The 26,761-nt window shown below is 56.2% G+C and overlaps 2 protein-coding genes across 8 annotated transcripts in view; one reads left to right on the top strand and one right to left on the bottom strand.

Moving 5' to 3' along the window:
* The window catches only part of TRRAP (transformation/transcription domain associated protein), an 89,277-nt gene extending 78,108 nt beyond the window's left edge, over window positions 1–11,169 (top strand). For 4 of the 6 annotated variants that reach the window (XM_061153683.1, XM_061153679.1, XM_061153680.1 and 1 more), the window contains exons 64-71: window positions 556–755; window positions 1,485–1,746; window positions 3,689–3,914; window positions 4,684–4,901; window positions 5,739–5,923; window positions 8,297–8,500; window positions 8,589–8,783; window positions 10,183–11,169. In XM_061153683.1, coding sequence (XP_061009666.1) covers window positions 556–755; window positions 1,485–1,746; window positions 3,689–3,914; window positions 4,684–4,901; window positions 5,739–5,923; window positions 8,297–8,500; window positions 8,589–8,783; window positions 10,183–10,467 — 1,775 coding nt within the window. In that variant the 3' untranslated portion in view covers window positions 10,468–11,169. The remainder of the gene's footprint in view (window positions 1–555; window positions 756–1,484; window positions 1,747–3,688; window positions 3,915–4,683; window positions 4,902–5,738; window positions 5,924–8,296; window positions 8,501–8,588; window positions 8,784–10,182) is intronic. The other 2 variants (XM_061153682.1, XM_061153681.1) reach the window with 1 other exon arrangement.
* A 3,484-nt stretch (window positions 11,170–14,653) lies between these two features.
* The window catches only part of SMURF1 (SMAD specific E3 ubiquitin protein ligase 1), an 89,662-nt gene continuing 77,554 nt past the window's right edge, over window positions 14,654–26,761 (bottom strand). The window contains exons 12-18 of one of the 2 annotated variants that reach the window (XM_061153676.1): window positions 24,190–24,304; window positions 22,807–22,985; window positions 21,657–21,794; window positions 20,853–20,973; window positions 19,892–20,093; window positions 18,645–18,729; window positions 14,654–17,552 (exon numbers count right to left, since the gene is read on the bottom strand). In XM_061153676.1, coding sequence (XP_061009659.1) covers window positions 17,453–17,552; window positions 18,645–18,729; window positions 19,892–20,093; window positions 20,853–20,973; window positions 21,657–21,794; window positions 22,807–22,985; window positions 24,190–24,304 — 940 coding nt within the window. In that variant the 3' untranslated portion in view covers window positions 14,654–17,452. The remainder of the gene's footprint in view (window positions 17,553–18,644; window positions 18,730–19,891; window positions 20,094–20,852; window positions 20,974–21,656; window positions 21,795–22,806; window positions 22,986–24,189; window positions 24,305–26,761) is intronic. The other variant, XM_061153677.1, reaches the window with a different exon arrangement.

Here is a 26,761-nt window from a genome sequence, read left to right as displayed (position 1 = left end):
TCCTCTAGGGTGGGTCTTCACACCGACCTCCTGGCTGTCTAGGTAGATTCAAGTTTGGGTCAATTGAAAGTTAAGGGTTTTTGTTGTAAGTGAGCTGAAGCTTTAAAAAATGAGCATCGGGGTTCTGTAACATTTCTTACGTAGCAAGTGGCTTTTTTTTAAAATGTCATTTTATACCTGTGGTTTGGCTCTCTTAGATGAAAGCATGTAGGCTGACTTGTTAACACTTCTGGATTCTCGGAGCTGTAATACAAAGAATGAATTGTGAACTATTTTGCCAGACCTTAAAAAAAAAAAAAAAAAGCTGAGACTCCCACTGCAGTTCGGGTCCAGGGAGCCTGCGCCCCACTCACGCGCCCACCTGCCCGCGCCCTGACCCATGTGCCTTCTGCCTGCCCCGCACCCCGGGACAGGGCGCCCGCCTCGCGGCCCCCGGCGGCCCCGGGTGCGTGCCGCGCCGGCAGGAACCAGCGTCCCTCCGGCCGGGGTCCTCGGAGCGCCGCCTCCCCGTCGTCAGCGCGGCGCTGACAATGGCGTTGTGTGTGTTGCTCTCAGATTCTGGACAACAGCAGCCAAGTTCAGTGGGTAACCAGTCCCATTCTGCATCAGATCCAGGGCCCATAAGAGCCACGGCCCCCATGTGGCGCTGCAGCCGTATCATGCACATGCAGCGGGAGCTGCACCCGACGCTGCTGTCTTCCCTGGAAGGCATCGTCGACCAGATGGTCTGGTTCCGGGAGAACTGGCACGAGGAGGTACGCGGCGGGGCTGTGCGCCGCGGAGGGCGTGGGTCTGGGTGCCCTCGCGGCCGCGGCCTGTCCGCACGAGCGGCCCGCTCGTGTGTGTCTGTGGGTGGCCCGGCTGGTAGAGGCTCCAGGTCTGCACCCTGGTGCTGTCGTCCCTGCCGAAGCAGAAGACTTCTAACGAAGACATCAAGGAAGCCCCTGCTGCCCTTAAAACGCTTATTTTGTTCACTTGTCTGAACCTAATCACTGAAATCCCACCACTGGCCAAGGAGCAGCGGGATGTGGGCAGAGGTCACCCCATGGGCCGTCATATCCAGGGGCCAGAGCTGGTTCTCAGGCCACCGCCACAGTGGTGGTGATGAGTAATCAGCGTTTGTTGTCCGGTTGGCCACGAGGCCCCTGTCGGTGCTCTGTTACCCTGTGTGTGTGCACGTACACGGACATGATCTGAAACAGGCTTTCCGTTGGCGATTCAGCAGAAGGGCGTGTGCGCAACACAAAGGGTGGGCTTGTGGGTCTCTTTCTTCTGTTAACGTTCGGGACAGCTGTCCTTGCTGCTGAGAACGCAGCTCACAGCGTGAGCATCCAGGGCGCCCCCCGTGCTGCTTCTGCACACTCCGGCGCCCTGACAGCTTTGTCCGTGGTAGGGGGCAGGCTGGGCGGGTGCCCAGTGGGCGGGGGCAGCTTGCTCGAGCGCAGAGCTCTGCTGTGCGAGCCCACTGTGTCTCTGGCCCCCAGGTCCTCCGGCAGCTCCAGCAGGGCCTGGCCAAGTGCTACTCGGTGGCCTTTGAGAAGAGCGGAGCGGTGTCGGACGCCAAGATCACGCCCCACACCCTCAACTTCGTCAAGAAGCTGGTGAGCACGTTTGGGGTGGGCCTGGAGAACGTGTCCAACGTCTCCACCATGTTCTCCAGCGCCGCCTCCGAGTCCCTGGCCCGGCGCGCCCAGGCCACCGCCCAGGACCCCGTCTTCCAGAAGCTGAAGGGCCAGTTCACCACCGGTGAGTCCTGACCCAGGAAGCAGCCCCTCACCTTTCTCCTCGGTCCTACCCATCTGGTTAACCGCACTCATTGGTTTTCTGGACCCCAGCCCTGGGCGGGCAGGTTAGACTGTAAGGAAACGGGACACTCCCCTGCCCTGGGATGGCACAGCCTTCCCTCCAGGGAAAAGGCAAAGGGTCGGAGCCGCGGTAGACACAGGGTTCTAGGGTGCAGTCCCTCTGCCTGCCGGGTTTTTTTTGGAAGACCAGACAGGGTCAGGTGAGGCAATGAGACCCGAAGGCGCCGGGCCCGAGGCGACAGGCAGGGATCCCCCTGGTGGTTCTGGCGTCAGGAGGACGGCGGGGGATGTGCATATCCCGTCCCCGGGTCAGGCGCTCGTGTTTCCTGGACCAGCGGGAGCAGGACTCCAGCCCCACCTCTCTGTGTGGCCTGAGGCTGATGGCCGCTGTCCCTCAGCCCGAGTCCCCATTAGGGACCCCCGTCCCCCGGGTGCATGCGGGCCAGGCCGCACCCCTCGGAGCTGGAGCGCATGTGGTCTCTCCTTCACGGGAAAGGAGGCATCTAAGATGGAAGTTTTGTGGAAGCCATCACTTATTACTGGAAAGAAGTGATACTTAGTGTATCCGTATCTACAACCAAACGTAGTCTGAAGCAGAGCGTTAGGGGGGGCGCACATCTGGATTCCGACGTGAAAGAGTGACAGGCACCGAAGCCTGGAGGAAGGCCAGCCTCGAGGCGCCGATCCACCGCCCGCTGCCTTGAGCGTCGGACGCCTGCATCCAGCCCTGCTGGCCGCGTGCCCCGGGGACCGCCCCTGTGTCCGCCCCGGGTTCTGCTGTCAGAGCCAGGAGGGCTGCCCCTCCGCCCACAGCAGCATTGCAGCCCTGGCTCCAGCCGCACAGGGGAAGGCGGCTCCGGAGAGTCAGTCCCGAGATGGAAGACTGACCTCCCTGCAGACGCTGTGCCTGAGCGCTGACGGCCGGTTTGTGGCGACAGCCCCAAATGCGAGTCCCCCAGATGCCCCTCCAAGGAGAAGGGACGCAGAGCATGGCTCTTCCATACTCATAAAGCAGGTGAAGAGGCATTAACTGACACACACGGCAACTTGGATGAACTTCAGAGAAGTTGTGCTGAATGCTCAAAGCCGCACTCAGGATTCCTGCCTCACGCTTATAAATTATGAAGCCTTTGTGAGGTCACGACGGAGAACAGACCAGCGGTGGCCGGGCGTCGGGTGCGGGGGAGGCGGGCATGGCTCAGAGCCGGTGGACGGGGGGCCTCCTGGGTACACAGCGCCCCCCCTCACGTCTCACGGGTGCACACAGCACACGCACAGGTCTCGTGTCTGAGTCAGCCCTGTGGGTTGTGCCAGTGCCTTGGTTTTGGGAAGGGGCATGTGGCCCTCCCTGTACATTTCTTGGCGATCCTGTGAATATTTATTTCAAAATAAAAGTTAACAACAGAAACCCATTCCATGAAGATCAGGCCTGGCCTTAATAACAGCTTCCTGCCCCGGAGTTGGGAAGGTGCAGCCCGGTGTCCCGGCGGACAGAGACCTGCCTCCCTTATGCTCACCTCACTAGTCAGGTGACCGCACGCGAGATGGTAAAGGAAACCAGAGAAATGCCGTGAGGAAAACCCCACGAGAGAAGCGCAGCGACTAGTGAAACTGGTGACACGCATGCACAGTTAAACTCACGTGGACCTGACGAGCGGAGCTGTGGGCGCGGCCGTGTGTCGGACCCAGAGCTCCGTGCCGTTTATTCCAGCCGGCATTTTTATGTGCTGTTTATTGGAGTTCTGCCCCGCGCAGCACTTTATTACTGACTAGATGGAAAACGCGCCTGTTTCCTCCTGGGCCGTGCCAGAGCCGTAGTTGTGCAGTGAATGGGAGATCACCCAGGTGGCCGAAAATGTTTCTAATCATATTCTGTTTTGCAGATTTTGACTTCAGTGTTCCAGGATCCATGAAGCTTCATAATCTGATTTCCAAACTGAAAAAGTGGATCAAAATCCTCGAGGCTAAAACCAAGCAGCTTCCAAAATTCTTCCTCATTGAAGAGAAGTGCCGGTTTCTGAGCAACTTCTCAGCACAGACGGCGGAGGTGGAAATTCCCGGGGAGTTTCTGATGCCGAAGCCGACACATTACTACATCAAGATCGCTCGGTGAGTGCGCCTGGCCGGCCCGGGGTCCTTGACACCTTCCCCCAGCAGATGCCCCGGAGCCCCTCCAGGGAGACGGGTCAGCGGTTCACACTGTGATTCCCGCCCCTCTGCCCCCGGGAGAGGACACGGGACTGCCCTCGGGTTGGGGTCATTGGGCACCTTTCACGTGTCCTGGCGAACCCATGGGTTCCATGTCCTGTCTGAGTCAAGCTTGTGTTTGCTCTCAAAAAACCCTTTCTGAATGCTTGTAGAACTTGACAAAGTGGAGTTCTGCAGTGTTTCGTACACTCTGAAAGCACAGTATTCAAAACAGAATCAGACTATGGTAAAAATTTTTTAGAGCAAGGTGAGTTGCGTCTCATTTAAAATGTAAAGCGAGCTGAGAAGTGGCAACCTTTAACAGGGTCCTCCAAATCGGACCCTGCTGCTCCCCTCCGCTGTGAGCGCCCAGTGCACATGCCCCATCCCAGCTCGTCAGCGGAGGCTCCTCTGTCCCGGGGGCCCGGGCGCTCCTGCTGCTGGGAGCCCCAGCATCCTCTGACTGCTGAGGCCAGGCCCTCCGCGCGACTGTTTGAAACCCCAGTTTCGCCTTTTCTTCCTCCCCTTTTGTCCTTCCCACACCGAGGCGCCCCCATACCCGGTCCCTGCGAGGTGGGGCGTAGGTAATCGACCACCCCGTCTGGCCAGCGGTCGTCCGGGAAGCTCCGCTCTCAAAGCAGAGGGGCGGAGTGGGCGCGGGGCGTGGGCTCAGCGCCCGTGGTCTCCGCAGGTTCATGCCCCGGGTGGAGATTGTGCAGAAGCACAACACCGCTGCCAGGAGGCTCTACATCCGCGGGCACAACGGCAAGATCTACCCGTACCTGGTCATGAACGACGCCTGCCTGACCGAGTCGCGGCGGGAGGAGCGCGTGCTGCAGCTGCTGCGCCTGCTCAACCCTTGCCTGGAGAAGCGGAAGGAGACCACCAAGAGGCACCTGTTCTTCACAGGTACGCGCCGCCGCCCGCGCGCCCCGCCCCCGCGGGACACGCGTCCAGCCAGCGCTGCCCGGAGGAGAGGCCCGCCGGGGCGCGCAGCCGTCTCCGCTCGCCCCCGCTGACGCCGGCTGGCGGGGCGTGCTGGTGGCGCGCTCCACACACAGTTTCTAAGCGCAGTCTTTGATTTCTCCTTGGGCTTCCCCGGTGGCTCAGCTGGTAAAGAGTCCCCCTGCAATGCAGGAGACCCTGGTTCGATCCCTGGGTTGGGAAGATTCCCTGGAGAAGAGAATGGCTACCCACTCCAGTATTCTGACCTGGAGAATTTCATGGACTGTATAGTCCGTGGAGTCGGACACGGCTGAGCAGTTTTCACTTTCACGTCTTGATCTGCTCTGGGCACAGCCTGCCATGTGGGCACCGCCTGAGGTGCCCTTCTGGGAGTCGAGGAGCCCCAGGAAGGCCGCTGACATCTCGTTCAGGCAGCACCCAGCAACCTCGGGTGAGGTCTTTACTGAACCGAGTGGCTGTGGGTGAATCGTGAACCTGTCACGTGGGGTGGGGCCGGGCTGCCTGTGACTGCCCAACCCCGGAGAGAACTGCGGTCACCTTCACGCTGACCCGGCTTCAGAGCCCGTTGGCCTGCGTGGTGTCTGGTCCTGTTCCGAGCGCTCTGCTGGCTGAGCCGTGATCCAGCCTCTTCTGACTTAGTCTCTCACCCTTAAGTTCTGACTGCCCCAAAATAAGTGAATTGAGAAATCGCTCTGCAGAGCGCTGTGGGTGTTTGAGCGCACGCGTGCCGTGCTCCGCCAGTCGGCCCTGCCTCACGCACCGTCCCCCCTCTCCCTCCAGTCCCCCGCGTGGTGGCCGTGTCCCCGCAGATGCGCCTGGTGGAGGACAACCCCTCCTCGCTGTCGCTGGTGGAGATCTACAAGCAGCGCTGCGCCAAGAAGGGCATCGAGCACGACAACCCCATCTCCCGCTACTACGACCGCCTGGCCACGGTGCAGGCGCGCGGGACGCAGGCCAGCCACCAGGTGTGGGCGGGCGGGCGGGCGCGGGGGCTTGGGCGGTGGCCGTGGGCTCGGCCAAGGGCCACTCGTTCTAATGGGACAGAGGTACGTTTTCACTCAGCCTTGCAGAGGCTCAGAGTCCTTCCTGAAGAGCACCTGAGAGATGAGAACTTTAAAGGAACTGCTTGGCAGGTTCATTTGGTTGACAGCCCGGGCGTGGGGGGTGAGGCTGCCTGCCTGCCTGCCTCCTGGGCGTGTTCACAGGTTTGCTGCCAGGCCTCCAGGTCACGCACAGTCTCTGTGTGGTGTGTCCTTGCTGAAATGCAGAACGTGGGGAAGCGGCAACCTGTCGGGACAGCTGTTTCTCTTGCCTTGGGTGGAGCCATGGAGCCCCCGACGGAGTCCCAGATGCCCCGGCTGCACCTGCTGGTGGGCCGAGGGTCCCTCTGCACCTGCGGGTCCCGCCCTGGGGGCAGCAGGCCAGTGGGAGTGTGGGTGAGAAGTCTCTGTCCAGGGTTGTCTGCGTCACCAAGAGGCAGCTCTGGGCGCTTCTCCTGCTGCCTCCGTGGTCCTTCCTGCGGTCCCCAAGGGCGCCTCCTGGATCTGGGGAGAGACCCCCAGGGCCGGAAGCTGCCTCTGTTGTCCAGGGGCTGGTCTCCGTTACTCTGGGTCCTGAAGGGCTTGGTTCAGGAGGACGGAGCCCAGGGGCGCCCGTCTCACTCCCGCACCGTGCTCGGGGTGCAGGGTCTGGTGTCAGCCCCCACCTTCGTGCGGGCAGAGCAGGTGGGGTTCTTCAGTGCTCAGCGGTCTCCGTGGACCGTGGCAGTTTTGAGGTGTTGGTGGGAGGTGAATGGATTGGATTCTCAAGGTTCTGTGTTCCTTGGACTGTGCAAGCCAGTGACCCCTGTCTGCAAATACGTGGCTGCATTGGAACCCCCCTCCTGCTCTGTGAAGATGGAGCTGAGCGCGGGTCTGGCACAGGGGCGGTGCGGGGCCCTCCTGGGCCCGCAGGAGGCGCGGACGTACAGGCCGTCCCAGCGGTCGGGTCACTTCTTGGTCTTCCTCCCCTGGTTTGCTTCGTTACAACTCGGCTCCTTTCCCCTTTGCATTTTCTACCACACTGCCTGTAAACTTGCTTATTCTGGACGCGTCCTGTGAGCAGAACCATACGACACGTCGTCGCTCGTGCCTGGCTCCCCTGCACTGCCTGTTGCCAAGGTTATCCACTCGGTGCTTGGTAGCACGTGTCAGCACTGCTGCTTTTTATGGCTGATCATTCCCTTGTATGAAGAGACCACGTTTAACTTACCCGTTTATTAGTTGGTAGGCGTTTGCACCTTTTGTCTGTTAGGATTAATACTGCTGTGAACATACACGTACAGGTTTCTGTGTGGACCTGTGTTCTCATTTCCCTCGGCCATCTGTATACAAGGAGTAGAATCGCTGGGTTATTTGGTAACTCTTAACGTTTAACACTTTGACGGAGCCACAGACTTTTCCAAAGTGACCACAGTGTGCAAGAGTTCTGATTTCTCCACGTTCTTGCCAGCACTTGGTATCGTCTGTCTTTCTGACCACAGCCACCTGAGTGGGTGCAAAGTGCTAGTTTATTTTGGTCGGTAACAAATGATACTGAGTATTTTTTCATTTGCTAATTGGCTGTTTGCATATTTTCTCTGGAGAAAAGTTGGTTCAAGTTCTTTGCTCATTTTTTTACATAAACATTTTTTTTAAATTTTGTGCTGCACCGGGTCGCTGCTCCTCGGGCTTCTCTAGCTGTGGTGAGCGGGGTCTGCTCTCCAGTCTCCGTGCTCAGCCTTCTCACGGTGGACCCCCAGCTCGAGCGACCCGGCTGCAGTAGTTGGGACAGACGGGCTCCGTTGCCCTGTGGCGTGTGGAATCTTCCCGGACCAGGGATTGACCCCGTGTTCCCTCCATTGGCAGCCGGATTCTTAACTACTGGACCACCAGAAAAATCCCCGTTTGCTCATTTTTTACATTGGGTGATTTGTAAAAAGACTTGTCTTTTTATTGGTTCTAAGAATTCGTTCTGTGATCTGGACGTGAGTGATGACGCAGGTGACTTTCTTTGCTGTGTGCATTGTCCTGCTTTTCCACGTGCCTCATGACCTTCTGTTGAAAACAGGGTGTTTTGGATAACACAGTGTGGCCACACTCACCGTCAGGCCCTTCCCCCCGCGGTGTGATGCTGTGTGTGTGTGTGTGTGGTGACTTTCCTGGGCTCAGTCAGCCCAGGAGGCCGTTGAGGAATACCCAGAATCAATGCCAGGACCTTCCTGGCGGCCCTGAGCACCCCTCACACACACACCCCTCTCCCCGAGGTGTCTGTCCGGCCTGCCCGTGCCTGACCCACTTGCCGAACTCCCTGTCCCCCAGGTCCTTCGCGACATCCTCAAGGAGGTTCAGAGCAACATGGTGCCCCGCAGCATGCTCAAGGAGTGGGCCCTGCACACCTTCCCCAACGCCACCGACTACTGGACCTTCCGCAAGATGTTCACCATCCAGCTCGCGCTCATCGGCTTCGCGGAGTTCGTCCTGCACCTCAACAGACTCAACCCCGAGATGCTGCAGATCGCCCAGGTAACGCGGCGGGAGCGGCCGGGCCCCCCGCCCCGGCTCAGTCTGCGCCTGCTGCTTCCGCCCCTGAGTGTCTGCCTCCGACCTTTAGGACACCGGCAAGCTGAACGTGGCCTACTTCCGCTTTGACATAAACGATGCCACCGGGGACTTGGATGCCAACCGCCCTGTCCCTTTCCGCCTCACGCCCAACATCTCTGAGTTTCTGACCACCATCGGCGTCTCCGGCCCCTTGACCGCGTCCATGATCGCCGTCGCCCGCTGCTTCGCCCAGCCCAACTTCAAGGTGGGTCAGGGTTGTCCCAGGAGGAGCACATGGTGAACCCCTGGGAGATGAGACGTGGCCACACCAGGGGCTCTTGACAGCCCTGTGCCGTGCGCTGGGCTCGGGAGGACTGACGGGGATGCCGGTCCAGTCCATTCTGACCCCGAGCCTGTCTCTTCGCAGTCAGGGATGGAACACACACTGTTTACTGTTTTCTTCTGACTTCTGGGACTGTCTGCTCTTTTCCCAGATAAGCAGTCTATGTCTAGAGAAGGCTTCAGACACCAATTACTTTTGCAAAACATTTACTCAGAACAGGTTTTAAATCATCGAGTCGCCTCCTGACTGCAAACACAGACTTTGTCTGTGTTAACGTCCAGCTGCTCTCCTCCCCCCGCCCCCCGCCCCCGTGTCGCTGCTGCTCCGGGGCCCGTGGTGGCCTCTCTGAAACGGGTCAGCACACAGAGCCCGCTCTCAGGCGGGGAGCGCAGTGACGCTCAGCCACTTAGGGTTAAGACCTGAAATACAGCACGGAGCTCTTGTTCCCTAGAAACGCTCACTTCTGGAGACGGGGTTATCCGAGAGCAGCCCACGATTGGAAACCCCTTTTAAAGACCTGTTATGAGAAGGAAATGGCAACCCATTCCAGTATTCATGCCTGGAAAATCCCATGGACCGAGGAGCCTGAGGGGCTACCGTCTGTGGAGTCGTAAAGATGCGGACACGACTGAGCGACTTCACTTTCACTTTCATGACCTGGAAGAACTGCCGGCGTCCCTGCGCACGGCCTGAGCGGCTGTGGATGGGAGGAAGCTGGGCTTCTCCACACTCGGGGCCACGCTCCTTCCAGCCCCAGTGGGGTGATTGTCTTTGCGTTAGGTCACCATAGAGACCACCCTGCCTGGGGATCTCCTCCAAGGACACGTGCTGGGGCCAGCCCCTCAGCGTGTCAGTCCAGGTTACATTTAAGCAGCCCCAGCGCCTCTGACGTGACAGCGGGCTGCGGCTGGGCGTCCAGTTCAGGAGGGTTTGCACAGGGTCTGTCCATCTTGTCGTCACAGCGTCCTGTCAGTCATCCCAGTGGCGCCGCCAGCCTCTGGGTCCCTGGCCCTCGTCCAGTCCCCTCCCTCGGGCGCTCCTGCCGTCCTCCCGCGGGCCCCCCCGCCCAGCCCGCACCACCTTCCCTCCGGACTCCGTTCCACGCTGCCTTGACCCGGGGGTGCGGCAGCCATTGGTCCCCCCACCTTTCTTAGAACCCCAGGGGTCATCACACGTGTCTGGCTGCAGTGTCCCCACCAGAGTGACCGTGGCACGGGCCCTGACTACTGAGGCCCCGATGGCCGCCGCAGCAGAGTGCCTGGCTGGGAAGCTGCCCTCTGGGCCTGCGGTCAAACGCGAACCTTGCGTTCTCGCCCCGCAGGTGGACGGCATCCTGAAAACTGTGCTGCGGGACGAGATCATCGCCTGGCACAAGAAGACGCAGGAGGACACGTCGTCCCCGCTGTCGGCCGCCGGGCAGCCTGAGAACATGGACAGCCAGCAGCTGGTGTCCCTGGTGCAGAAGGCCGTGACAGCCATCGTGACCCGCCTGCACAACCTCGCCCAGTTCGAGGGCGGGGAGAGCAAAGTCAACACCCTGGTGGCCGCCGCCAACAGCCTGGACAATCTGTGCCGCATGGACCCCGCCTGGCACCCTTGGCTGTGAGCCCGGCCGCTCAGCGGGGTGGGCGGTTCCCCCGACGGTTGGGGGCTGAGCGTCAGGAAGGCCAGGCGAGTCCAGGCGGGAGCGGAGACCAACCCGCAGCTTTTAAAGCAGCCTTCAGGGAAACCAGGACTCCCCGGCCTGGAATCTCTGTGAATTCTTTTTTATCAACTTTCTCCGTCGTGTGAATGTACAGATCGAACTGTAGAAAACACTTCCTTGTCGTTTTTAACTTTCAGAAGTGACACCTCCCGGGAGCTTCAAGCTTTTGTACAGAGCTTTGTAACAAGTGTACAGAAAACCCACTTTGTTAGAGAAACAGGAATTATGAAGACACCGTGCTGGATTTTCTCTAAGCACAAACTTCCAGGCTGTGTGGAAACAGCCTCAGAGCCTCCCCGCGTGGCCGGTGTGGATGGGTCGCCCGCCCCTGCATTTGGAGTCGGATTCCTCGGGGCCCACAGAGCCGAGAACGGGCATGACCCTTGCTGTTCCGCTGCTCTTCGGCTGTCTTCTCGATATTTACTATCACTGTACCTGGGAAAAAAAAAAAACATTTTCCCCCTTAATTTAAAAAGAAGCAACAAAGGTTTGTTCGTTACCTCCAATCTGTTCTGTTCACATTTTTATAAGTATGAGCCTTGAGAACGTTCTATCTAAATTTGTACAGTGTGATTTTTTTAGAATAAATATTTTATCGAAGGACGTGTTGTTTCTGCAAATTGTGCCCCGGGCCCCAGGGTGGCCCCACGGTGACCGTGACGCGCGCCAGGCTGGGACCTCGGCTGGGACTCGGGTCCGAGCCCCTCAGCGTGAGGTCCTGGTCCCAACTGGTGGCTGGAAAGCATGCCCAGGGGCTGGTCCCTCTCGGCGCCCTTCCCATGTTTCAGGGCTGCGGCCCGGTGACCCGCATGCAGCAGGGAGACGCCCGGAGGCGGCGTCCTGGAGCCACGTTCCTGGCTGCGGCCTGGCCCATCAGCAGGACAGACAGACTGAACCTTGTCCCCTGGACTCCAGCCCCCGCATGGACGGAGCCTGGGGGACTGGGTTTGGTCCATCTGACTGGAGTGTCCCATCCTTTATTTGGAGCTGATTGTAAGTTATTTTACTAATACTCAGCTGTTTTTGTGAGCAAGCGCCTTGGGTTCTGGAATGACAGGAGCCTGTGTTTCAAACGACAGGTGTCACCGCACAGCCGGCAGGCTGGAAGGGGAAGGCGCCCGTCTGTCCGACAGCCCTCACTGCAGCGGGGTCTCTGGAGCCGGGGTCAGGACGTAGCCGAAACCAGCCGCTGAGTTACCTCAGTCCTGTTGGAGCGGGTGTGGAGCCTAGTGTTCACAGAGACGCGTGGACAGCATTCGGGCAGAGGGAACGTTTGCTTCTCAGCCTCACTGCTTGGAGTCGAGTCAGCATCCTGGTGAGAAGCGCCTGGGTTCAAGGCCAGGCTCGCCCGCACCGTGCCCCAGGCACTGACCCTGGTTCCTGGGAAAGCCAGCCTCTCCCCGGTGGAGACGCAGCCCCTCCTGTGCATCATCGGTTCATCCCGGAGTCGGCAGCCCTGAGCCAGCATCTCCGCCGAAAGAACCTGGCTTTGCCGGGACCTGTGTCCGCAGGAGCAAGGAAGGTCAGACAGAGGGCTTGTGTGGGGAGTCACCCCCAGTGTGTGCCCAGTTTTCCTAATGCGGTTTCAAGGGTGAGCACGATCATTAAGATTTTCTTAAGCTCTCCACTACATGTAACAGAATTTCTCATTTCTGCCATGTCTGTGTGTGCAGTTCAGTGGCCTTGAGTACCTTCCCATCCTTACACAGCCCTCGCCCCCACCGCCTGCAGGACTTTTTCTTCCTCCCAAGGAGAAACTGTTTCCATCAACCCTGAGTCCCACGCTTCTCTCCCGGCCCGCCCGGGGCACATGCCCTTCTCCTTCATCTCTATGGTTTGACTCCTCTAGGAATCTCGTGCATAGAAGCATGTGCTCTTTGTTCTTTTGTGGCCAGCTTAGCTCACTTAGCACGCAGTGCGGCACGTGACGGACGGCCTTTTCAAGGCTGGATAAGGTCACAAGGTTATACGCTGCGTCTTTGTATCACATTTTGGGACCGTTGGCTTGCTTTTTGTCTTTCCGCTATTGTGAAAAATGCTGGAACGAACACGGATGTTCTGAGGGGAATCAGAATACCCATTCGACTTCCAACTTTCAATTCCTTGGGGAATATATACAAAACTGAAATTTCTGGATCATATGGCAGTTCTATTTTTAATTTTTTGAAGAACCTCCATACAGTTTTCCAGTGACGGCACCATTTTACATCCCCACCAACAGTGCGCAAGGGCTCCACTTTCTCCACATCCCTGTCAATACTTGTTTTCTGATAAGAAAAATATATATATTCTTAACTGTGGGATCTGAGTTCCCTGACCAGGGGTCAGACCAGCACCCGCTCCAATGGAAGCGTGGATCTGAACCACTGGACTGCCAGGCAAGGCCCCCAAACATTTATTTTTTTGGTAACCATCCTAAGGAGTGTAAAGTGCCATTTGTCCTCATTGTGGGTTTGGTTTGCATTTCTCTCACTGTTAGTGAGGTTGAGCATATTTTCATGAGCTTGTAGACCATTTGTATCTTATTTGAAGAAATGTAAATTTAAAACCATTGCTCGCTATTTCTGTAAGTTGTAGTTCTTCATAGATTCTGGATCTTAAACCCTTTTATCAGGTATGTGACTTCGCTATTTCTCTCCACCTCTTCAGCCTGCCTTTTCATTCTGTTGATAGTGTCCTTTCTTGCACAGATTTTAAATTCTGATTTAGTTCAATTTTTCTGATTTTTCTTTTTTTGCCTGTGCTTTTTGGTTTCGTATCTAAGGAATCATTGCCAAATCCAGTGTCAGCTATCAAACCTGCTAGTGGATTTTCTCCTCTCTTTTCAAAGTTACACTTTTTTATTTACTTGAAGTATAGTTAATGTACAATGTAAATTAGAAGTGTACGGTTAACGATTCACAATCTTAAAGGTTATATTCCATTTAGAGTTCTTACAAGACACTGGCTATATATTCCCTGTATTGTGCACTATATCCTTGTAGCTTATTTTATACCTAGTTTTTGTTTTTATCTGGCTGTGCTGGGTCTTGGCTGTTGCCGCGGGCTCTTCCCTAGTTGCGGCGAGCGGGGACTGCTCTCTAGCTGCGGTGCACAGGCTTCTCACGCAGTGGTTGGCCTCTGCGGAGGACGGGCTCGAGGGCACGTGGGCTCTAAGGCGCAGGCTCCATGGTTGCGGCGCTCCGGCCGAGCTGCTCCTTCCCAACACGTGGCATCTTCCCGAGTCAGGGCTCGAAGCCACGGCTGCGGCACTGGCGGGTGGATTCCTCACCACGGAGCCGCCGGGGAAGCCCTGTTAACCCCCGGCTCCTGCACTGCACCTCCCCCTGCCGTCCCCTCCACTGGCGACCACTGGTTCCCTGTGCATCGTTCCCCTTTTTGTTATATTCACTAGTTCATTTCTTAGATTCCACATAAGTGATACCAAAGTATTTGTGTTTCTTAAACTCATTTCACGTAGAATACTCCTCTCCAAGTCCATCTATGTTGTTGCAAACTTCAGAATATTCTTTATGGCCTAGTATTCCACTGTGTGTGTGTGTACACACGTATGTATATATGCATGCACACACATACATACATACATACACCACACCTTCTTTATCCACGCATCTGTTGATGGACACTTCGGTTGCTTCCATGTCTTGGCTATTGTAAATGCTGCTGCTGTGAACATTGGGCTGTGTGTATCTTTTCAAATTAGTATTTCTGCTTTTCTTTCAGATATAAACCCAGGAGTGGAATTGCTGGGTCATATGGTAGCTCTTGGAGAAGGAAACGGCAACCTATTCCAGTACCCTTGCCTGGAGAATCCCGTGGACAGAGGAGCCCGGTGGGCTGCTGTCCGTGGGGTTGCACAGAGTCGGACACGCCTGAAGCGACTTAGCGTGGTAGCTCTATTTTTAGTTTTTTGAGAAACCTCCATACTCTTTTCCAAATTTGCGGCCATCAGTTCCTCCTACTGCTGTAATGGTAAGTTTGCTCCTTTCCTTTAGAAGGCCCTTGCCACTGACTTCCTGTCTTGTAAAAAAAAAAAAAAAAAAAGGTGGAATCTCTTTTGCACACCAAATAACAGACACCAAAAATGTAAAGTTGTGAGTTTATTGCATATGTAACAAAATGAACCTGACCACCGGGGTCCAGCCTGCTGTAAAGTCACTGTTCTGTGTTTCCAGCTGGTTCTATAACCACATTAAATAGAACTAGTATTCTTTAAATACTTTTGACTTTGACATAAAACAACATTAGTGTACAACTTTCACAAAATAAATCAGCAATAAAAACTGTGGGAAGGATAACAAGGATAGCAGCAGTTACTTAAAAACAAAATAAATAAAAATACATTATAAAGTGGTTGAGAGACAAAAATAAACAAATTTTAAAAATTCATACTATGTGTTGGGAAGGCTGCCATGTGGCAACACCTGGCTGCAGCCGGGGGCGTCTTCTCGGATAGCTCAGCCTGGAGGTCCGCCCGCCCTGGACTCGGACCCTGGGCTGACCGAGCCCCGGGCCTTGTTCCCAGGCGCTTCTCCCGGAGGAGCCGGCAGATGGCTGGCGGCTGCCCCACAGCCCCTCCGGTCTCCTAAAGCACCCGGGAGCGGTGGTTTGCTACATCCCTGAGGGTCGGCTGTGACCGCTGGTGAGGCAAGCCTGGGGGTCGGGCCCTGAAGCTTCCGGGCAGAGGCGGGGGGGCAGGGGTGGGGGTGGGGGGGGCTCGCCCGGGACCACCCAGGGCTAGACACGATTCTTTGGTGGGGGTGGGGGGTCGAAAGGCCCACTCCCCGTGGACACTAAGGTTCGAGGGGCACCAACAGGCCTGCTTAGCTCGAGTGACCTGGAGCTCTGGAAGGGTCTGCCAGGCTCCCTGACACCAGCTGTGGGGGCTGAGGGGCCCACGTGTCAGCAGGGAAGCAGCCAGGCCCTGGGGAGGTGAGGCTCACGGTGGCCAGCAGCCCACGGAGGAGCGTGGTGGGGCCCCCCTGCTCCTGTTGAGGTGACATGTGACACGGGAAGCAGCCCACCCCCGCAGAGGCGGCAAACGCCTCATTCCTGCTTCCAGGTCTTCTCAGCCACGAGACCCTCGTCTCCTCCCTAATTACGGCAGGCTCTGGCCGACACCCCAGGAAAACCAGGTATGTCTTCCCCCCTCGGTCCCCTCCTCTAGGTTTAGGTCCAGGTCACAGGGCGGGGTGTGTGTGTCTGTACCCTCACACCCCAGAGGACGCCCCTGAGGAGCCAGCTCCCAGCACACCCGGAAAGCGTCAGGGTAACTCGGGCATGGCTCAGCCCACAGCCCGGACATTCTGAGGGGGCGCTTTTCCTTTTATAGCCACCGGCATCCTTCCTATTCTAGAACCCCAGCGAGTCGCCCAACAGCACGGCTTTCTCTCTCTGCGCACCACCCCCCTCCCCCACCCCCAGGCCACTGACTGCTTCCGGGTCAAGAGAAGAACCACAGCAAGATGCAGAGGGTCAGCGCTCCATAGGCGTCGGGAACAAAAAAGAACAGGTCAGGCAGCCAGAAAGCGCCTTCCAGACCCACAGCCAGATGGATCCCAGCACGGACCTCGGGAACGTCCACAACAGAAGTTCAGCAGGGACACTCCTGCCAGCGCGTTACCCTGCACTCGGCCCCCAAACAAAAACAATGCAAGTCCACACGGGAGACTTTGTTGCCGCTGCTGTTTTTCCACTGAAGTCTAGCTATGAAATTGAACCATTTTAAAATATTTGAACTTTTGTGCAAATTGGGGAACAGTGTTAGAAATTTAGGGTCAGGGCTTTCTCCGGCCTTGCTCATCGCCTGGGCGGGCGAGTCGAGCCGCGGTGTTTGGTGAGTGTTGCCATCAGACAGGGACGTGGGCCAACGGGTCCAGGGGCCCCTCTGCCTTCAGGTCTCCATCCGTGACCCGCTTTTTGTAAAACAGTGACTTGGGGTGAACGTAGATCATGGGGGTTAGACATTCTCTCTCTCCTTTTCAAGCTAGCTCGCACCAAGCCAGCAGCTACGAAGACAGAATTCTGGCCTGTTAGTTTTAGTTCTTAAGCACTTTCCACAAAATGGTTCGTTAGTATCCAGGTGACACCTTCCAGGTGCAGCTGTGGGGGCGGGGCGGGGCTGGTTTTGGTCTGTTTTATAAGCTCTGTTATGTGGTGGTTCTTGCTGGAAAAATATTTTGAACTGGATAGACAATGTGGCTAAAGGGACTCTGTAAAGGAAAGATCATTTTTCTCTGCAGAACAAAGTTTTCAGCCAGGAAACCCTGAAAACAAACAGCCAGGCCCCCAACGCAAGCCGCCCCGACTCGCGTCCCCTTCCAAAATGGAAGCACAGTCTTGACGCCAGCTTCCTGCAGTGGCAGAACTCCAGTAAGCATCTATTTTACGGTTCTTGTTCAGTTAGAACTTAACCTGCTACCCAGAGCAGGCCGCTGGGATGTGGGGTGTGGAATCGGAACTGCTGAACTCGAAAAGGGGCCTCAGGTGGGCTTTGAGACAGCAGCGGGCCCGGCTGTGGGGTGTGCCCCGCGCGGCTCCCTGCCTGGGGGTCGAGACTCCTGTGGAGCCCACGGGCGCTGAGCTGCCACTGCAAGTGCCGCGGCCCGAGCAGAGGATCCTGTGCGACCGAAGCGGTGCTGACCCGGCTGCGTTTATTGGATGGGGTGGATGGGGGTGGTCCTGCCAGGAGGGGGAGGAGAACGTGGGAGGGGCCACCAGCCGCAGTCTGCCCGCCCCCTTGCTCCCCCAGCCAAAAGCAGGGAGACCAGCCTTTCCCTCAGGTTTCTAGGATTCCAGGGCCGCAGCCGGCTTCGCAGAGGCATCCAGAGAGCTGCCGCTCGGGGTCTGGTGGCCGTGAACTCATGTCTGCTCCTCGGGGTGCACCTCACTCCACAGCAAACCCACAGGTCTCCTCCACCGCCGTCAGCAGCTTCTCATAGAGCTTCTCGTACGACTCGTAGGGAGGGATGTCAATCCGGTTAAAGCTGGAAAAGGACAGAGGTGAGACATGCCACTGCGCCTGCCCGGCCCAGGGCCTGCTCCCGGGAGAGGGGCGAGGGCGGGTGGACCCTTGTGTGTACACTTGGGGCTTCTTGGGTAAAGATTTTCAATCAGTCAACACACAGCAAAATCTTAAGATCTTTCAAACCAAAATGAAACCAGATTAGGACAAAGCTGTCACCTTGTTTGGTTTCTTGTTTTGGGGAGAAGTTATTTCTCAGACCAAGAACACATTTGCAGAGCATCATGGTCAAAACACCACTATCAGTTCACTGCCCATGCATCAAATCCTCTGGGACTTGATCTAAGACCACAGCGGGGCAGTCTAGAGTATTTCCGACAGAAACAGATTGCCTCTCAAAACCAACAAGACGTCAGATCCCTGACGGGATTAGATGAACGGGCCAGCATTTCCTCAGGGATGTTCATTCCCAAAGCTGTGTCCAAAAGCCCTAAGAAGCTATTACCTCACACTGAATCAAAAACTACAGAATTCTGACTGAGAGGACACACAGAGGCCTACTGAATTGCTAGGGGCCAAGCCAGTAAGGACAGTTTCTGAGGAGAAGTCAGGCTACCGGGTGTGGAGTCTTTTCAGAGGACCAAGCCTGCTGGACACAGACCCTGGATCCTCACGTGTGGAGACCCACCCCCTCAGATGTCGTGGCCAGCGTGGGACCCCCAGCCCCGGTTCCCAGCCAGGAACCTCCCCCCACGTCACCATGCGTCGCGGCAGCGTCTGGAACAGGTTCTGGTCAACTGGAGGGACACTCCATGCGTGGTTCACCAGGGTGAGCGAGTGACTGGATTTTAAGCCACAAAGGAAATAAGCCCACTGCAGGTATTGTTTAAGTGAAGACTGAGGGAGGAAATATTTTTCAGCACTTCTGTCACAGGCAGAGTTCCAAGAAGGGAGAGACCAGTGACTCCAACTTACACCTGCAGTGCTCCCTCCGGACAGCGCCTGTGTGGGCACACACACGGCCACGTGCCGCCATACACACACACGTGCAGCAGGAGCCGGGGAGCAGCTCAGGGGTCAGTGCGCCTGACCCTGCCGCGGGCGCGGTCCTTACCAGGTGTGGGCCTTGGGCAGGTTGTCCGTGTTGGCGTCAATCAGGTGGATGGTGAAGAGCCGGGGCCCTGCGGCGCCTGTAGAGCCTTACAAGACAACAGTCTAGTTAACACGCTTCAGAGGTGGGGCCCGGGCCCCCTGCCAGCCCTGCCAGAGGGGGTCGGGGTTCACGTAGCCCTGGGAGCTCTGCGTGGTCTCGGGAGTTGCACACGATGGCCACGGAGTGACTAACATCAGACGTTCTAAAAAAGTCACGGGCGCAGGAGGAGCAGAGCCCGCGCTCTCCTCTCACGGCCGACCATGAGCCTGCCCCAGGGCAGGTTTCTGAAAGCAGAATCCTTCAGTCACCAGGAATTTGTTTTTTAAAAAAAAAACCCAGGAATGTCTAGCAGGCAGACCCCCTGTTGGCAGCGTCACAAGAAAAGCAGGTTTTGGAGTCAGGAAACCCCCTGTGCAGAGGCCGGCAGGAAGACAGACACGAACGCCAGGACCAAAGCCCCAGGACAGGAGGGAACTTCTCTCAGCCCAGGAGGGCCTCAGACTGAGGACGAGGCTACAGGGAACGTTCCAGTGAAACCTGCCTGCTCTCTCTAGGAACACGTGAAGTCCATTTACTAAGTTTTAAGGTACTAATATTCTCAACCTTACTTCTGCGAGCTCTCAGGGTTATCAAGTGACAAAACCCCCAGATTTACCATCAGAGCCGGGAAGAGGCCCTTCCCGGACAGAGGCACTGACCACAAGCCCTGCGGCCCCTCCTGAGCTCAACTGGCCCCCAGGTGAGCCGGAAGGAACACCCGGGAGGACGGCTCCTCACTGGACCAGGCAGCCGACCAGGCGGGCCCCAGCGGACGAGGGGACTGAGAGCCCGGCCCGCACAGCGCACTTGGGAGACTCAGAATTAACCCGAGTGCGCTTTTAAAGCTGCTTTCCTCCCCCCAAGCCATCCATGCTGTTGGGCGAGGGGAGCCCACCCCCTACCCCGGCTCCCCTGGCCTTTCTGGCGGGATCGTTCCTGGTCCAGCCCCGTGGGGCACCAGGCTGGCCGGCCAGCATCCGCCGCTGCGGGCCCACGGGCTGAGACAGCCTGAGCAGGCGGCGTGGAGGATATGTGTGGCTGACACGGGCTCCTACTGCTCACAGGCGTTTCTCACCCTGGGGGCGGCAGTGGGGACAGAAGAGGTCTTGGGCCAAGCGATGCCAGGAGACACCCCCGGCCCCCGGCCACCCGGCCGCCACTGCAGTCACCTTGCAGCGCCTTGAAGCCCTGGAGGGGGACCCGCGTGGAGCCCGTCACGAACTGCAGCAGCCGGGCCCGCCGCTCCTCGTCGAAGGTCTCCACCGCCTGCCAGAACCACCGGACCACGTTGCTGTCGGCCCCGCAGTGCTTCAGCCGCGTGTTGGACTTCCAGTCGTCCAGGTCGATCTTGTCCAGGCCACCGATGATCAGCTGCGGGGCATGAAGGCGGGTCACTTCCTGGACAGGCAAAGCGACGGGCCTCCCAGGCCGTGGAGAGACCGACCAACCACGCCCCAGTCAACCAGGCGATGTTCAGACAAGGGGACACCCCCCCAACACACACAGCCAGCCTGAGGCCCCCGTCTGTCTCTGCACTTCCAGGGCGCAGGGTGGCTGCGGATGTGACGTTTCCCCACAACTGAATGGCGTGCGTGTGGGCGGGCATGCACGGAGGAGCCAGGCCCCGGGACCAGCGGGGCCGCCTCCCAGGACCTCTTGGGGACACGTGGGGTGTAAAGTGTGACTCCCCCACCCCGGGGGGGCACGCGCACTCTGGCACCACACCAGGGCAGAAGGTTGGGGGCACTTTGAAAGGCCCGAGCTACATGGTGCCAGGGGTGGACAAGATGTGAGTGGAAGATGGATGAGAAAGGACAGTAACACCCCATCTTGGGCCTGATAACAGCCAGAATCAAAGTCGAGCAGCTGGCTATGGTCACGTCCTCGGTGTAAGGTGACCCCTCGGGAGGAGGCACTGGGGGAGCTCTACGCTGGAGGTCTCTAAGTCGGGGGGAGCCTGATGGATGAGCTGGACTCCCGGCCACCACAGGGACACCGGGCCTCGTCGTCCCTGCTCAGGACTCCCTGACGCCCCTGTTCCCCCAACCCTGTCTTTGCTCCTGCAGCCAGCCCAGGAGGCAGACCACCCGCACACAACAGCCCCTCGCACCCCAGCCCCGCACGGCCCACCTCCAGCTCCTTCTGGTCAAAAGGCTTCAGTAAGTGTTGAGGGATGAGCTCGTTAAACCCCTTCTGGAGAGCCAGGAACTGGGCCTCGATTCCCCTCATGAACCTCCAGTTTACATACAACCTGAGAGGAAAAGTCACACGTTGGAAGCAGTAGCACTCCGTTCATGAAAATCTTTCCTCGGTGGGTGAGTCGGTCTGACATCAGCTAGGCCCTGCCCGCCCGGCCCCACTGACGGGGAAGAACGCCCCCTGGTGGTTGGTGACCAGCCTAAGATTCGGAGGAAAGAAAGTCAGCCCCTCCCTTAGATGCGCTGATTCTCTGCTTGAATCGGTCGGATCTGACCTGACCTGTTAGGGATGCCATAATTGAAAAAAAAAAAATGTTTGAAAATAAAATGTAGGACCCTGAGAACGACAGCCCCACCTGTGTCTGAATACCCCATGGAGTCTCTGGTCAGCTATTTGCCTGCGGGGGTGGGGGGGACAGACCGGAGGGAAGATGCCCTGAGACGGAGCGCAGGAAACTTCCAGGCTCCTCCTCCGCCTCCTGGGGTCACCACCATCAACCAGAACCGAGTGGTCCCTTGCCAGTCCCCCCTTGGGCTCTGGGGTCACGAATCCCCCTTTAACAGGCCAGCCCTCCACTCAGAGCTCCCACTGCTGACGCCACCACTTTCTGGAAGTCTCTGCTGTGATTCTGGTCTAAGTGCAGGCAGGGACGGGAGGCTCACGCAGCAGAGGAGCCGCGACCATCTCAACGTGACCGCTGCCCACCGTCCCCGGATGCCCCAGAACCCTACCTACCGGACATATTCCTTCTTATTCTCCTCTGTAACGGGGACATTCCTGCCGTTGGGTTTCAGTTCGTGCTGAAGAATCCGCCCAAAAGCGTTGTGCTCTACACAGAACGTGTGGTCGAGCACGGGGGTGATGTCGTTCTCTCTGGGGAGGGAGCACAGAGGCGGAGGTCAGGGCGACCTCAGCCGCCATGAGGCAGCGGTCCTGCGGGCAGAGGCCCGGCTCCCCCCTCAAGAGGAGGGTGGCGGGAGCGACACTGCTGGGGCTTCAGGAGACACGGCGCCTGGGTCTCTGAGCAGACGGGAGGAAGCATGATAGGGAAGCGGAGTCAAGGGGCAGAAGATGTCACTGCCCTGCCTCCAGGCAGCCTTTCCCAGGGCTTCAGAAGCCCTTGAAAGTTAGAACTGGCTCCTCTGTCCACCATGTTTCTGGAAACACAGCTGGGGCACATGGAAGGAGGCGGATGGAATGCAGGACACAGTTGAGAGCTGGACCTCCCCTTCCTGTGAAATCAGCCCATTCACGAGGACCCCCGACACCCACAGTGATTACGTAGCTTTTTGTGCCTTTTTTGGGCCTGTTGCTTTTAAGAGTTTTAGGATAATCCTATAACAAAGGCGACTGAATATCAGGACTTTGTTTTATGTCCTTCTGGTCCCTCTAGGGGCTTCCCTGGTGGCTCAGCTGGTGAAGAATCCGCCTGCAATGTGGGAGACCCAGGTTCGATCCCTGGGTTGGGAAGATCCCCTAGAGAAGGAAAAGGCTACCCACTCCAGTATTCTGGCCTGGAGAACTCCATGGACTGTATAGTCCATGGGGTCGCAAAGAGTCGGATAGGACTGACCGACTCAGTTCACTTCACTTGGTCCCTCTAGAGATCAGGAGACACCTCAGAGTGTTAAAAAAACAAACCAGCAGGCCTGGGGATTAACAGCCACAATCGTAACCTAATAATACAAGGAAACAACAAAAGAAACTAGTCCATGAAGAGAAGCTGCCCAGACAAAGTCAATTAAATATCTTTGTCATATCGACTTTTCTGTTTCGGGTGGTTTGTTTCTATTCTCCAGTTTCACACCCATGGTGCTCGTGCACACACACGGACCTGGTGCACCCTAAGACAGGTGAATTTTCAGTTCCCCGAGTTGGTACTTACAGAATCCACACTAAGCTCTTATGGAGTTCAGGGTCCACCGATTCCAAATCAGAAAGCTGGATGGGCTTCCCCAGTAGCTGCTTGTAGAAAGGAACCGTGAAACCCCCATTGATGTAGTGTCCGTGGAACACAGCCAAGCCCATGATCCGACCCACAAAATGGAAGTAAGACAAGTGGTCCTGCAGGGGGCAGCAGAGAACACCGAGTGTTAGCAAGCTGCCGGGCCGGGTGGCCAGGTGTCCTTTCTCCAGGCTGCTCAGGAGACCTGTCCCACAGGCAGGAACCTGAATCAGTGACTCACAGGCTGCGCTCAGGACCCACCCAACCAAAGGTCACATGAGAGCACCTCTGGAGAGGTGCTGAATGACACTTCGTGTGCCCTTGGTTCAAACACCTTCTCAAAACTGCTATTGAATTTGCGGGGCCCAGTGCAAAATGAAAATGCAGAACCCCCTTTTCAAAAAATGGAGAATTTCAACATGGTGATGGCAGAGAGTCACCCGCAAGCTGCCCCCTCTCAGCGCAGCGCCCGGTGCTGGCAGGAGTCAGCTGGCACACCCAGGAGGCCGCCGGCCTCTCCTCCCAGCACGCCAGGAGCAAACAGAGGTGAAAGGCAGCCCCCTTCTTCCTCTGCCATCCCTCCCCCATCCCACAGGAAAGCAGGAGAGAGAGAAATCCAGAGAAGGGACTGAGGGGGGGACACAGCCCCAAACCAGCGCTGCTGTGGTTTGTAACCAGGGAACCCCCGTTTCTCCTCGTAGGTTGGAATTAGGATTAGAGACCACTGGCGAGGGTTGCACTCACTGCCCCTCAGAGCCGTGTGCATGCTGGGGACCACGGGACGCGGCCCCGCGCTCCGCTCGCCACCCCGGCCACATTCTGCTCCTGTTTCCTCATTGCTATGACGAGCAACTAAGAGTATGAGCACGCTGGCCAAAAAGGCCAGTTACGTAAGGGAATGTTCCAGTTCTGGCTGGGAGGAGGATGGACCTCGTACCCCACTTCTCAGAATCACACCGTCAACAAATAGAGTCATCGAGCCAGAGTCCCCTCAAATGGCAGTAAAGTGCTTTGAGTCCACGAGCAGCTCAATTTCACTCTTGTCCTTGAAACAACATACTCAGTGATCCCAGCCACTGAAGGTAAGGGGTGGAAACCGTCCACCCTAATCCAACTGTGACTCTACCTTCCCATGTTTTATTTGCCACAGACTGAGGAGGTCTACAATGAATGGCGTGCTGCGATTCATGGGGTCACAAAGAGTCGGACGCGACTGAACTGAACTGAACTGAACAATGAATAAACCAAGAATTGAGGTTGAAACTGGAAAGCCACTTAAATTCTCCAAGTAAGTTTCTGAACTCCTTATTCATTAATACTTACAGGGTTGATTGAAGAATCTGGGTTGATTTGCAACATGTAAATGTTGTCCGTGGAGTACTGGAAGAGGCCATAGTATGGATTCAACATTTCATGACACAGTAAATAAAGCCACTCCCTAGAAAGAATAGCAACAAGAAGACATGTGAAAACCCCCTAGTTTTAGATCTTAACCACAGGACTGATAGACTCTGCCCTAGGAAGCCAAACTGGTAAGGCTGCCTGGCTCTGAGAGAAGGTGATTTGTACAGACTGGGCAAATAAGCTTCAAGAAGGAAACAATTGCTTCTAGTGGTACCAGGAATAGATTTTCTGGCTAAAACTTTAGCAGCTCCGAAGCTGAGAACTATCTATGGTTGCCGGGAGTCATCACCAGCTGAGAGGCACAGTGTCAGCCAGCCTGCCTGCGCCCCAACGAAGGTTTTCTCTGCTACTTTGTAGAGACAAAATCTCAGGTGACGATGGGACTTCCCTGGTGGTCCAGTGGCTAAGAATTCACACTCCCGTTTAAAGATTGAAAAAAGTGGAAAACATCTTTGTACATTTAAGTCTGTATTATAATAAAGCAAAAAGATTGTGTGTAAAAAAAAAAAAAAAAAAAAGAATTCACACTCCCGATGCAGGGGCCCAGGTTCAATCCCTGGTCAGGTAGCTATATCCCACATGACGAAGCTAAGAGTTCACACGCCACGATGAAAGGTCAAAGATCCCGTGTGCAGAAACCAAGACCCACACAGCCAAATAAATATTTTAATTTTAAAAAGCCCCAAATTAAAACCAAACAAAAAAAGCACTCTAAACAGAAAATGTGACTCAACTGCTGTGATCAGGTTTGGTAAAGCCAGGTATGCAGTCTTATACAAACACTTGTGTAACCTTGTCGTCTCTCTACTCAAAACTTCTTTAAATGAACGAATCTTATTAAGTTCTAAAATTTCTTACTCTTTCAAACAGAAAACAGAGTTGAGAAAATATGGAAGGATAAGCACAAATGCAGATAATCTGTCAGAGAAGCTTGTAAAAATGCCCGCAAAATGATCACACCGACACAAAGTGACATATTGAACTCCAACAGGAAGGAACTGTCAGAGATGAGACGCCCAGTCTTAGGAAGCCTCTTTATTATGAAGGCAGGATTTCCCAACTCTGGTGCTTTGTTCAGCCCCAAGTTTCAGAGTTTGGATTTACAAAGAATTATTTTCATAAACGCCAAGGACCTGCAACTGTCTAGACAGGAAGTGATTAAAATACAAGCAAACATTCCGACTGAGCAGTGGACGAGGTATAGAGCAGGAGAATGGTCAAGGAAGAGCCATCCCCAGAGTCAGGAGAGAGAGAGAGAGCAAAAGGTTCAGAGCCAGAGGCGGGGAGAGGAGCAGACGCACACGCACGTGTAACACACGTGTAACCGACACCCCAGCCCTCCACGACAGGTATGGACCGTTCAGACACGGGGAAGACTCGAGAGCTGAAACAAGGGAGGTCAGACTAGCGGCAGAAAAGCAGGGCTTCTCCGTCCCTGCAGTACCACGTTCATCAAGGCAGCTACAGCAAGACTCCTCTCCATCTGGAAGACTTGATAACCATGGAAAACGCTAGAGAAAGCGAACTCCTTCCAAATCAAACTTCACCCAGCTGTTCACATGCTTGCCTAGGGACCATAACCCCAGCTACGCACGAAACAATGTAAAGTGAAACCATTCAAGATACTGACTCTTGAGACATCCTGAGACTAGAAAGAAAAAGGCAGAGAAGAGAGAATGGAAGTAGTTTGATATGAATTTAGGACAAATATGAATGAGGAAACAGAGGAGTCTCCCTGAAGAGAGGGACGTAAAGCCTAAAGCCCTTGTCTTGTCGGGAACGGGATTCGTGTTTTCAGGGCAAACATAAGTTACATTTGCCAGAAGAAAGATGCTTCCTAGAATCAATATGGGGAAGATCAAGGTAGAAACCTGGGACAATCTAGAAAGAAAAAGCACTTCCCGGGGAGAGGCAGTCACAGTGTGAGCACGTGGTCAGGAAGGTCCAGGCTCATCCTGCATCCCAGACGGAGGGGCAGAAGGGGAGAGAGGTGGATGCGATTGGAAGAGGCTGGAGGAACGATTCTGATCCCGGCCCCATTTACTTACTTTTGGCGGCTGGAAAAGATCCCAACTTCACCCAGAGACGTAGTAAGACCCCCATATCACTTCTCAGAACCTAATTTTGCTGGTGCTGACTGATGCAGGGCTGAGAATCTGCTTGTGTATTCTAAACTGTGAGGGTGGGAGGCTCTCCTGTCCCCTGGACCCCAAGACGGGACCACTGTCACACATGATCGCATGTTAACGAGGCCCCTTGCAGCACCTACCAGAGTTGAGGTGTGCAGTCACTGATGATTTCCTGACTTGTAACCCTGTCAGAGAGGGGACTCCTTCACACGGGATGGGAGCTTCAGAACAGGGGTTCTGCCGGTAAGTGAGTACAGCAAGCCGAAAGAGGAGCAAGGAAGTGAGGAGTAGGTGGGGGGAGTGAGCAGGATGGTGGATCCGGGCAAGGAGGCCTTGAAGACAGGAGTTGGGGAGGAAAACAG

Source organism: Dama dama, chromosome 10 (assembly GCF_033118175.1).
Source record: "Dama dama isolate Ldn47 chromosome 10, ASM3311817v1, whole genome shotgun sequence".
Classification (NCBI taxonomy): domain Eukaryota; kingdom Metazoa; phylum Chordata; class Mammalia; order Artiodactyla; family Cervidae; genus Dama; species Dama dama.
This window is presented reverse-complemented; position numbering and strand designations above follow the sequence as displayed.